Source organism: Miniopterus schreibersii (assembly GCF_964146895.1).
Source record: "Miniopterus schreibersii genome assembly, chromosome: 8".
Lineage (NCBI taxonomy): Eukaryota > Metazoa > Chordata > Mammalia > Chiroptera > Miniopteridae > Miniopterus > Miniopterus schreibersii.
The window spans coordinates 41,699,462-41,712,165 of record NC_138109.1 but is presented as its reverse complement, the minus strand read 5'-3'; the positions used below and the strand labels follow the sequence as shown (position 1 = coordinate 41,712,165).

At 39.3% G+C, this 12,704-nt stretch overlaps 1 protein-coding gene and 1 pseudogene across 3 annotated transcripts in view; one reads left to right on the top strand and one right to left on the bottom strand.

Annotated features, from left to right (window-relative positions):
* SGIP1 (SH3GL interacting endocytic adaptor 1) overlaps positions 1 to 12,704 on the bottom strand; it is a 169,307-nt gene that overhangs the window by 133,449 nt on the left and 23,154 nt on the right. The window contains exon 1 of one of the 2 annotated variants that reach the window (XM_081145952.1): positions 7,505 to 7,657. The exons of the other annotated variant lie outside the window; for it this stretch is intronic. Within the exon in view, the coding sequence (XP_081002078.1) occupies positions 7,505 to 7,592 (88 nt within the window). The 5' untranslated portion in view covers positions 7,593 to 7,657. Of the gene's footprint in view, positions 1 to 7,504; positions 7,658 to 12,704 lie in introns of those variants that run through there. 2 annotated transcript variants of the gene reach the window in all.
* On the top strand, positions 7,593 to 12,367 carry LOC308561230 (THO complex subunit 2 pseudogene; annotated as a pseudogene). The gene has a single exon. The product of its transcript is annotated as a THO complex subunit 2 pseudogene (transcript).

Here is a 12,704-nt window from a genome sequence, read left to right as displayed (position 1 = left end):
CCAATGACTCTCTCATCAATGAGGTTTCTCTCTCTCTCTCCCTCTCCCTTCCTCTCTCTGAAATCAATAAAAATATATATGTTTTTAAAAAAAGAATTATAAAAAATATTTTCTGTGTATCTTCTTTGCATGTTTGTATCATTAGTTTAGATAAGTGAGATCAAACCACAGCTTTCTTTGCCTCATCCCATCACTTTCTGCCTCCAAGGAGATCTTAGATCCAGGTGAGGCAGAAGTCAAAAGAGCATTTACTACTTAGTGAGCTACAGGAGAGTCAATGGACTAAGACTGAAGAGATGGCAGTTCAAGTTCAGACATGCCATTCCTTAGGTATAGGACCTTGGGAAGGTTACTCTAAAATGATTGTCACTATTGATAGACTGAATAAGCTGGGCAAGCTTAATAATTATTCGGTTGCTTCTTTAGGAAACTGTCTCAGAGACTGCTACTCCAGGGTAAGGAAGAGATTAAGATGTCCTCAACCTCTAGCTTAATCCTGGGTAGCTCTAGTTTTATTGATTTTATTTTTATTTACTGGGTGTTGACTTTGGTTTAAAAAAGGGCTTCTGACCCATTGAACTAGACTGATAACAGTAGACCCATTGAACTAGACTGATAACAGTACTAGTTTAATAATCTCTGAATGCATATCTATTCCTGGCTGTACTGACTGCCCTAGGTGGGATCTCTGTATTACAATTTGCCACTAGTAGTAGATGTAGGTTTACTAAGAGTTAAGGAAGAGACTTCCTTCTCTTTGCTAACTTCTGAAAAGAAGTAAAATATTTCAAATGACATTGTTTCTCTGAAACTAGCAAAGAGATGGTCAAAGAAAGACATTGGTTGCAAGTGAGACCAGATAAACTGGGAAATTATTTATTGCTTCCAACAAATCTGAAAAAGAGAACCCTTTCACCCCTTTAGCACTGTAGGGAGGAAGTAAACAAAACATTCCATCTGATGTGATTCAGAATTTCCCAAATGCTAAGCCAATCAGCCCACTGAAGAGCTCTAAATCTTTCCCAAAGCATCCATAGGGCACAGAATCATCCCTTGTGAGAGAGGCAGGGGCAGAGAGGACTGCTGGCTGGGTTCACAGTCAGATCTGGTCAAGATCTTTCCTATGCCTCTCCTTGTTTGGAATTGGACAAGAAACTTTCTTCTCTGGTCTTGGTTTCCAAGTCTGTTAAAAGGAAGATTCTGGACTAGATATGTGTACCAAAGTCCCTCCTTGCTACAACATACTGTGTCCCTGCAAATAATCTAGGAGTTAGCCAAATGGATATCCCTAAATCCTCTGGCCTATGTTACACTTCCCAATATTTAAGTAGAAATGCCTCAAGCCCTACCCCTGTAGACCAGTGATTTTCGACCAGTGTGCTGCAGCACACCAGTGTGCTACAAGAATTTTTAAAACATAATACCTGACTATTTAGTCAGGGGCACTGACCTCTTTTCCCTTAGATTGTCAAATAAAAAAATTACAACAGACAACACAACAATAGCCGGCCCTCCTGAATGCCCTGTCTTGAACCATAAATATATAAGTCATATAACAGAGTTGCATCTTACTGGTCATGTCACATAATAAGGTTGAATCTGATTGGTTAATTCTTGGTACCAGAAATCTCATATACAAGTATAGGCACCTGAATTTTTTTTTTTTTTTAAATATGTCTTTATTAATTTCAGAGGAAAGGAGAGGGGGAGAGAGAGAGAGAGAGAGAAACATCAATGATGACAGAGTCATTGATCGGCTGCAGCCCGCATCGGCATGTGCCCTGACTGGGAATCAAACCGGGATCGCCTGGATCCTAGGTCGATACTCAACCACTGAGCCACGCCCAGCTGGACAGGCACCTGATTTTTTAAAAAGTCACTTTGGAGCAAAAAGGGTTGGTAATTACTACTACTACTACTATTACTATTATTATTTGTAAATTAATCAAAATTATACCTATTTCTTTGTCAGACCAGCCAAAAATACATTTTTTGGTATGCCGCAGAATATTAGTAATTAGTTTATGTGTGTCATGAGTTGAAAAAGATTGAAAATCACTGCTGTAGACTATGATACACCCACTGACCCTCCCCTCAGTGCCTCCGTTTACTGAGTGGGTTATATTCCTCTATATTCCTCTTAGGCATATTTTATTCACATGATCTATTTATACTGAATTCTTGAGATTGTATTTCTCCTTTCATAGCTGATTTTTATTTTTCTCTGTACTTTATGCTAATATTTATGCTTTCTTTTTTTCCAATTTCCCCTAAATATCACATATTAAAGAGTAGTGGATAATAAACATTAACAACAGCAGCAAATAGGGAATAACAAAGGAAGAGTTACATTATAGCAAAGCAGGATACTTAAGACTGAACTGTAAATATTTCTATTCTTAAAAATTGCAGGTCATTATTACCATAGAGGTCTGCCACATTTCTTTATTATCTCTAAGCCCTCAACTCTGCTATAGATCCTTGCTCACTCCCATCCTTTCCAAGTTCCCTCCCAGGCAATTCCTGGATATTTAAAATGTTTCCAACTTCATTTTATAGAGTAATTCACCTCTCTCTTCCCTTTCATCATGATTTTCTTTTGCCATGCCCAGAGGCTCGTTCTCCATAGCTAAAAAGGCCAAAGTATTTTTTCTAACTGATTTCTCTGTTCTTTAGTTTCTTTGTCTGTAAAATGGGTATTTCTCTGGGTTATGCAAGGCATCAATGAGATGATGCCTGCTTTGTATCCCAAACAGTGCCTGCTACATAGTCACAGTAAGTGCTCATTTAGTGTTAGCTACTATTCGCTATTGGTATTTGCAATACTAGATAATCTTTTAGGATTGTTTTGAGGGTTAGAGACAAACTGTGTAATACAGGACCTGCCCCATGGAAGGCATATAAACACATGCAAATGTGTTAATATTTACACAGGGTTTACTCAATGCCAAGTACTGTTCTCTTTATGCAAATGTAATATTCACAGCAACTGAGAGAAACAGGTGCTATTCTTATCCTCATTTGACAGATGAGGAAACCAAAGCAAAATGAGGTTAAGTAACTTGCCTAAGGTCACACAGCTAGTGACATAACTCAGACTTCAGAGTCTGTGAATTTACCCCACCAGATTGTTCTGCCTTTTAATTTTTTTAGTAGCATTCATAAGTAAATGAAGACAGAAGTTTCATTCAATCCATATTCTAGCTACAGGAATTCTTATCAAAGACAAATTCTCTTAACATACTTTTAAAAGTAGTTTTTGGCAGTTTACTAGGTCTTCCAGGAATGCTATCAAGAAGTCTGGTTTTTTAAAAAAATTGTTTATTGTAAAATTCATCTAGTGTCTAAACAGAACCATGCGCAAAATGCTAAATCATGAGATTTCAACAACTGGATCAAGAAAGTGTAGGATTTAAGAGTTCCCTCTAGTTATGTAGATGTATTTGCTACGAGGATGACATTACTAATGGAACTCATACAATCAAGTAGAGTCAACAGCAAAATCAATCTGGTACTTATCTCATAGTCACACAATTACTCCTGTCCTGCACTGTAATTAAGCATCCATGATCAAGTGTCCAGGAAAAAGTTGCAGTTAAGGTTATTTTTATAAATCAAACCAAACATTTTAGAGGTCAACTTCAGGGATAATTAATACAGTAAAGAAAAAAAGATTTGGGCCTCCAGGCTCCCTGCTGCAGATCTGCGATGAGATGGTCTATTGCACTTCTTGAAATGAAAGCCTTTTGTTGGGGAGTGTGAGTGGACACTTGGTTGGTTGCCAAGCCAGTACCTATTCCTTCTCTCCCCTGACATAACACATTTCCTCTTTCCAACATAACCTGAACTTTTTTCAGATATACACTCCTCTACACATCCCTGTGTTTCAAGGAATTGTAACCCCTTCCTCCAGGTCTCCAGCAAGTGGATCCTGATTATCCTGATTAAGCTAAGCCATCACAGTCATCTTGTTCCCCTGGCTAAATCTTTGAGTTAGAAATAGACTCCTGAACTGAAATGTGAGACGTTTGCTTGGGGCTTCTGGAAAACGTATTTGGATTCTAAAAAGAGACACCCCAGAGGCAGCTCCTTTCTGCCTCTGGACCCTGTTTTATTTGAAGGCAATGCCTGTAACACTCACAGCCATTTTGCAGTGCTGAGGATGACAGAACTGAAAGAAGCCTGGATCTTTGATGAAACTATGAAGTCATGTGTACTTCTGCGCCTAGAGCCTGGTTTTGGCATTCCCTGCTTTTCAATTGTGTAAGATAATAAATCTCATTGTTTAAGGCAGTTTGAGTCAGACTTTTCTCTTATTTGAAGCTCTAAGCATTCTAAGTCATAGCATGCATGCATGCACTTGTGCTGGCTTGTGCCAGTATGTATATTAGGAAGATAGGGTAAATCAGACCACTTTTAGGAAAAGAAGGTAGCTCTAACATAAGCCAGGATGAAACAGAAATTTTGGATCTCCCCAAACCTGAAGCATGGCAAATCTGTCAGTTTGCTACCTGAAGTATGGTACATGGACCAGCAGCTTATTAGAAATGCAGAAATCTTAAGCCACACCTCTGACCTACTGCATCAGAACGTGTTTTAACAAAACTGGTAGGTGCTTCCTGTACACATTAAAGTCAGAGAAGCATTTAGCTATTACAGAATACTTGAGTCCTGGAAAAGAAGCAGAAGACAGGGGCCCAGCAACATGGTTTCCCAGAGATCTCTTGAGGAGCTTTTAAGGCTCAGCTTCTTTCTCCTTTCCCTTGTCTGCAGTTAGAGGAAAGGGTCTGGAAATTATTCATATGTGGTAGCACCTCCCTAGGTCCCTTACTCTAAAGATTCTGTTCACTGACACTTTAAAACCAAATTACAATGCCGGCATAGTAAGATTCTGGACTATTCCTCTGAAGCCCAGGTGACAAGGAATATAATGGCTGCTCTTATTAAACTAAGGGAACCACACATCACAAACCCAACCATTGCTTATGAATTCAACTTGGGGCAAGAAAAGCCAAATTGGAAGGACAGGCTAATCCACAGCTACCAGCCTAGCACACTGTATATATAGTAGGAGCTCAGGCAGGACCTGGTACATAATTTGTGGCGCTAGGTGCAAAACAAAAATGCAGAGCCCCTTGTTCAAAAATTATTAAGAATTTTAAGAAGGCAACAACAGAGCAATAAAACCAAATGCAAGGTTTTTCTAAGCCTTATGCAACCACACAGGTTGCACATCCATGAAGCCAGCCCTGCTCTCAGGATAAAATGAGCAGGAAAGAAATGAATGAATTGTCCCTGCTTTCAGAAAACCTTTTGCAGTGAAGAGAAACTGTCATTGGAACAGGTCTATGATTGGTTCATGGTAAATGAGACTCTGTGATAAAACTGTTCATACTAAATATTATTTATTTCTTCATTCAAACTTATCACATGTAAGTAACATGGCTAGTTTCTTAGACACAAATAATAATAATAATAATAATAATAATAATAATAATACCATTCCCCCATCCTTATGGGGCTCACACTCCAGTGGGCAAACTAACATTAAAATAGGCCTATAATCTGAGACAGCAGATTATTACAATGGAAAAATCCAAAAAGTATTAAGAATTTGAAACTGAATTACAAATGCATAAAATCTAGGTGTCTTCTATAGATTAGCAAAGTTCCCTTCCTAAAAAAGGTATTTGTGTATGGGCAAACCTTTTAAAATTTATTTTTATTTTTTAAATTTATTTTTTATATAAGTGTAGTTGGTATACAGTCTTATATTGGTTATATTAGTTTCAGGTGTACAATATAAAGATTCAGCATTTTATACCTTACAATGTGATCATCCTGCTAATTCTAGTAATCATTTGTCACCATGTAAACCTATCACAATATTATTATTTTTATCACAATATTATTGACTATATTCCCCTTCCCTTTCTTCCCCATCTCCCCATACCCTCCTTCCTGGCAGTCATACGTTTGGTGTCTGTTTCCATAAGTCTGTTTTTATTTGTTTGCTTTGTTTTTACATGCCACATATGGTATTTGTCTTTCTCTGCCTGACTTATTTCTCTTTACATAATACCCTCTATATCCATCCATGCTGTCCAAATGGCAAGATTCATTCTTTTTTACTGCTGTGTTATATATCTATATAGCGATAGATACAGGTATAGATACAGATGATATAGATATAGAGATATGATCCTCTTTATCCACTCATCTATCAATGGACCCTAGGTTGCTCTCATATCTTGGCTGCAAAAAACATAGTAGTGCACGTATCTTTTAAAATTAGTGTTCTCATTTTCTTTGGATAAATACCCAGAAGTGGAATTGCTGTGTCATATGGTGCATGTATTTTTAGTTTCTTGAGGAATCTATACTGTTTTCCATAGGTGCTGCACCAGTCTGCAGTCCTGCCAACAGTGCACAATGGTTTCCTTTTCTCCACATCCTTTTTAAATGAGGTCAAGAAGTAGGATATTCTAGGGTAACACAAGTGAGCTTCTGGTTGAGGGAGGAGGCACATCATTTTGCCTACACAGAAATGTTGTCTGGTATGTGCCTACCCATTTTCTCCTGCATGAAATCTGGCTGCTACTCCTCCTTTTCTTCATGACATCCTCCCAAACCATCTCTCCAATCCCGTTGCGAGAGGTAGGCAGACCAAATGAAGCGACCCATTTTCCTGATGTGTTTGGATAATGCTTGGCAAGGGCTAGGAGACTCGAACATGTGTAGGAGAGGGTGGAGAAATCTGCGCTTACTGTCAGGCTCAAATTAGAAAGAGAGAGAGAGAGGAAAAAAGATGCAGCTTATTTTAGACCTTCCAAAGCCCAGAAATAGTGAGCAGTTTTCACATTTTCAAGCACCAAATCCAATTAACCTTTTGTGAGGAGTCTGATGCAGGCTGCGCTTGGGCAGCCGATTGATTAGCTACATTGTCGGTTAGTGTGGAGTGGGAAATTCCCCAGTCTTACGTCACAACCATTTATACAAAAATCTAAAGCTATTTCACTGAATCCTATGTGGACGTTACTCTGGGCAAAATATCCCTACATTATAACTACTACTCCAGAGAGTAACACAGCATGTTACGATGTGGTTGCTGGACACTCAACTAGATGTATTCTCTACTCGGCCCCACCTACACCCCTACATCCCTAAGTGGGCGATTCCTATCCACACCTCAGGAAACCTAGGAGTTACTCCTTGCGGTGAGTCTAAAAATGCATGCATTTATAAATCCTGGAAACCTGAATGTTAAACCTGTAAACTTGAAGATGCTATTGTAATTGTCCTAGGTCGAGCATGGACTCAGAAACCTAATTTAACCAAGCTGATGTTTGCGTAAACAACCGGCGTGCACGAGCAAAAACTAGGCTTTTCTGAGGAGAAACTTTTCAAGTAGAGCGAGCGAATGTTAAGCTTGAAACACCAAGGGGAAGACACTTTAAAACATCTTGCGCTACAGATCGTTTGAATCCATGACAGACGCACTCACCCTTTAAAAACCGCCGTCCGGGGAGAAGGCTGTGGGGCCGGAAACCGTGGGGCCGGAAATCGAAAAGCGAACTCCCCGTTCCCAGCATTCCTAGTGGGCGGTGCTTCCCTTTGACCCCTCGCGGACGTGCTACACATCCGGGCTTCTGTTACTAAGGAGGGGAAGATGGAGGCCGCGGCGGTGTTGGTCCCGGTGGAGTGGATAAAGAACTGGGAGAAATCAGGTAGAGGTGACTTTTTGGACTTATGTTGGCTTCTCAGTGAAAATAAAAACCTTGGCAGTTCGACTTACAGAGATTTCCAGCAAGCTCTCTATGAGTTATCGTACCATGTCATTAAAGGAAATCTGAAGCCCGAACTAGCTTCTAATGTTCTTAATGACATCAGTGAATTTCGTGAGGAAATGCCCTCCATTCTTGCTGATGTATTCTGCATGCTAGATATTGAGACAAACAGTTTAGAAGAAAAAAGCAAGAGAGACTGTTTTACGCAGTTGGTATTGGCGTGTTTGTATTTCGTTTCGGACACGATTCTAAAGGAACGCCTGGATCCAGAAACACTGGAATCATTAGGACTTATCAAACAATCACAGCAATTCAATCAAAGGTCAGTTAAAATCAAGACAAAACTCTTTTATAAGCAGCAAAAGTTCAATTTGTTAAGAGAAGAGAATGAAGGTTATGCCAAGCTGATTGCCGAATTGGGGCAAGATTTATCGGGAAATATTACTAGTGACTTAATCTTAGAAAATATCAAATCTTTAATAGGATGCTTTAATCTGGATCCCAATAGAGTTTTGGATGTCATTTTAGAAGTGTTTGAATGCAGACCAGAACATGATGACTTCTTTATATCTTTATTAGAATCCTACATGAGTATGTGTGAACCACAAACACTGTGCCATATTCTTGGGTTCAAATTCAAATTTTACCAGGAGCCAAATGGAGAGACTCCTTCATCTTTATACAGAGTTGCAGCAGTGCTTCTACAAGTTAATCTTATTGATTTAGATGATCTTTATGTACATCTCCTTCCAGCTGATAATTGCATTATGGATGAACATAAACGAGAAATGGTGGAAGCTAAGGAAATTGTTAGAAAACTTACGATGGTTGTATTGTCTTCTGAAAAAACTGATAAGCAAGAGAAAGAAAAGGAAAAAGAGGAGGAGAAAGTAGAAAAGCCACCTGACAACCAAAAACTTGGTTTGTTAGAAGCTTTATTAAAGATTGGTGATTGGCAGCATGCACAGAACATTATGGAACAGATGCCTCCATACTATGCTGCTTCACATAAGCTAATAGCTCTTGCTATTTGCAAGCTCATTCACATAACTATTGAGCCTCTCTACCGACGAGTTGGCGTTCCTAAAGGTGCTAAAGGCTCACCTGTTAATGCTCTGCAAAATAAGAGAGCACCAAAACAAGCAGAGAGCTTTGAGGATTTAAGGACAGATGTCTTCAATATGTTCTGTTACCTTGGTCCCCACCTTTCTCACGATCCCATTTTATTTGCAAAAGTGGTACGCATAGGCAAGTCATTTATGAAGGAGTTTCAGTCTGAGGGAAGCAAACAAGACGATAAAGAGAAAACGGAAGTTATCCTTGGCTGTTTGCTAAGCATTACTGACCAGGTACTACTTCCATCTCTTTCTTTGATGGACTGCAATGCTTGTATGTCTGAGGAACTATGGGGAATGTTTAAAACATTTCCATATCAGCATAGATATCGTCTGTATGGCCAGTGGAAGAATGCAACTTACAACAGTCACCCACTTTTAGTAAAAGTTAAAGCTCAAACAATAGACAAAGTTAAGTATATCATGAAGCGTCTAACCAAGGAAAATGTGAAGCCTTCTGGAAGGCAAATTGGTAAGTTGAGCCACAGCAATCCAACCATTTTGTTTGATTATATCTTGTCACAAATACAGAAGTATGATAACTTAATAACACCTGTAGTAGATTCACTGAAGTACCTCACTTCATTGAATTATGATATCTTGGCTTATTGTATCATTGAAGCATTAGCTAATCCAGAAAAGGAGAGAATGAAACATGATGATACAACCATTTCTGGCTGGCTTCAAAGTCTTGCTAGTTTCTGTGGTGCAGTTTTTCGTAAATATCCAATTGATCTTGCTGGTCTTCTTCAATATGTGGCTAATCAGCTAAAGGCAGGAAGAAGTTTTGACCTGCTAATATTGAAAGAAGTGGTACAAAAAATGGCAGGGATAGAAATTACAGAGGAAATGACAATGGAGCAGCTAGAGGCCATGACTGGTGGAGAACAACTAAAAGCTGAGGGTGGTTATTTTGGCCAGATCAGAAATACTAAAAAATCCTCCCAGAGATTAAAAGATGCACTATTGGACTATGATCTTGCTCTTCCCCTCTGTTTGATTATGGCTCAGCAGAGAAATGGAGTGATCTTTCAGGAAGGTGGAGAGAAACATTTGAAACTTGTGGGAAAGCTCTATGATCAGTGTCATGATACACTGGTACAGTTTGGTGGATTTTTAGCATCTAATCTAAGCACAGAAGATTATATAAAGCGAGTACCTTCCATTGATGTGCTCTGTAACGAATTTCATATACCCCATGATGCAGCATTTTTCCTGTCTAGGCCAATGTATGCACACCATATTTCATCCAAGTATGATGAACTTAAAAAATCAGACAAGGGAAGTAAACAGCAACATAAAGTTCACAAGTACATTACATCATGTGAAATGGTGATGGCCCCTGTCCATGAAGCAGTGGTCTCCTTACATGTTTCCAAAGTCTGGGAAGACATCAGCCCGCGATTCTATGCCACATTCTGGTCATTGACAATGTATGACCTTGCAGTTCCACACACCAGCTATGAACGGGAAGTCAGTAAACTTAAAGTCCAGATGAAAGCAATTGATGACAATCAAGAAATGCCTCCAAATAAAAAGAAAAAAGAGAAGGAACGCTGTACTGCCCTTCAGGACAAGCTTCTTGAAGAAGAAAAGAAACAGATGGAACATGTACAGCGGGTTCTACAGAGACTGAAACTGGAAAAGGACAACTGGCTTTTAGCAAAATCTACCAAAAATGAAACAATCACAAAGTTTTTACAGCTGTGTATATTTCCTCGCTGTATTTTTTCAGCAATTGATGCTATTTACTGTGCTCGTTTTGTTGAATTGGTACATCAACAGAAAACTACCAATTTTTCCACACTTCTTTGCTATGATCGAGTTTTCTCTGACATAATTTTCACAGTTGCAAGCTGTACTGAAAATGAAGCCAGTCGATATGGGAGATTTCTTTGCTGCATGTTAGAGACTGTGACCAGGTGGCACAGTGATAGAGCCACATATGAAAAGGAATGTGGAAATTATCCAGGATTCCTTACTATATTACGGGCAACTGGATTCGATGGTGGAAATAAAGCTGATCAGCTAGACTATGAAAATTTTCGACATGTTGTACATAAATGGCATTACAAACTAACCAAAGCATCGGTACACTGCCTTGAAACAGGTGAATATATTCACATTAGGAATATCTTGATTGTGCTAACAAAAATACTTCCTTGGTACCCAAAAGTTTTGAATCTGGGTCAGGCTTTGGAAAGAAGAGTGCATAAAATCTGCCAAGAAGAAAAAGAGAAGAGGCCTGATCTATATGCATTAGCTATGGGCTACTCTGGGCAGTTGAAAAGTAGAAAGTCACACATGATACCTGAAAATGAGTTTCATCACAAAGATCCCACTCCGAGGAATGCAGTTGCCAATGTACAAAATGGGCCTGGTGGTGGGTCTTCTTCATCATCCATAGGAAGTGCATCTAAATCTCATGAAAACAGTGCTGAGGAGAATGATAAATCAAGGGAGCGATCTCAGTGTGGTGTAAAAACTGTTACTAAAGCTTCTAGTGCTACACTGAAAGGCAATTCAAGCAATGGAAATAGTGGCTCTAATAGCAGCAAAACCATTAAAGAAAATGACAAAGAAAAAGGGAAAGAGAAAGAAAAAGAGAAAAGAGAAAAGACTCTGGCTACTACTCCAGAGGCCAGGGTACTTGGTAAAGATGGTAAAGAAAAACCAAAGGAAGAGCGGCCAAGTAAAGATGAAAAAGCAAGAGAGACAAAGGAAAGAACACCTAAGTCCAACAAAGAGAAAGAAAAATTCAAAAAGGAAGAAAAAGCCAAAGATGAGAAATTCAAGACCACTGTCCCCAATGCAGACTCAAAATCGACTCAAGAAAAGGAAATAGAGAAGGAGCCATTCAGAGAGAGAGATGTAGCAAAGGAAATAAAAGCAAAGGAAAATGTTAAAGGTGGAGAAAAAAGGCCAATTTCTGCGTCCTTGAAGCCACCTCTTCCCCGATCAGATACTACTGAGCCTGAAAAGGAACAAAAACGCCGTAAAATTGATGTCCACCCTTCTCCATCGCATTCCTCAACAGGAAAGGACAGTCTCACCGAACTCAAGGAGTCTTCAGCAAAGCTCTACCTTAATCATACTCCTTCACCAGTGACCAAGAGTAAGGAGAGAGAAGCGGACAAGAAAGATTTGGACAAGTCAAGGGAAAGATCCAGAGAAAGAGAGAAAAAAGATGAAAAGGACAGGAAAGAGCGGAAAAGGCATCACTCAAACAATGACCGTGAGGTGCTACCGGACTTAACCAAGAGGCGAAAAGAGGAAAACGGAACAATGGTGGTTTCAAAACACAAAAGTGAAAGTCCATGTGATTCTCCTTATTCGAATGAGAAAGACAAGGAAAAAAATAAGTCAAAATCTTCAGGCAAAGAAAAAGGCAGTGATTCACTTAAATCTGAAAAGATGGATAAAATCTCCAGTGGCAAAAAGGGTATGTACAGACCCCTAAGCTGAAGGTCTCCCAGAGGGGATGCCAAAGCTCCATGTGTCACTCTCAGAATGGTATCTCCCATAATTAAGAGCTTCTGGTGCTGTCCATTTAAGGGGAATCTGCTTTAAGTCAGAAGATAAATACAAACCACCATTCCTCTTGACAAGACATTCCAAAGTCACTGATTATCAGAACTTATTTTGACCTCCAGACAGTTCCTTACAGCAAGGTCCCTGTGTATACAATTTTTACTCAAGATTTGCCATCCAAAAGCAGCATCTAATGAAAATTTCACTAACTGTTTTAGTTCATCCTTCTCAGAAAGGAGAGGAAATCGCCTCCTGGAACCAGTTCCTTAAT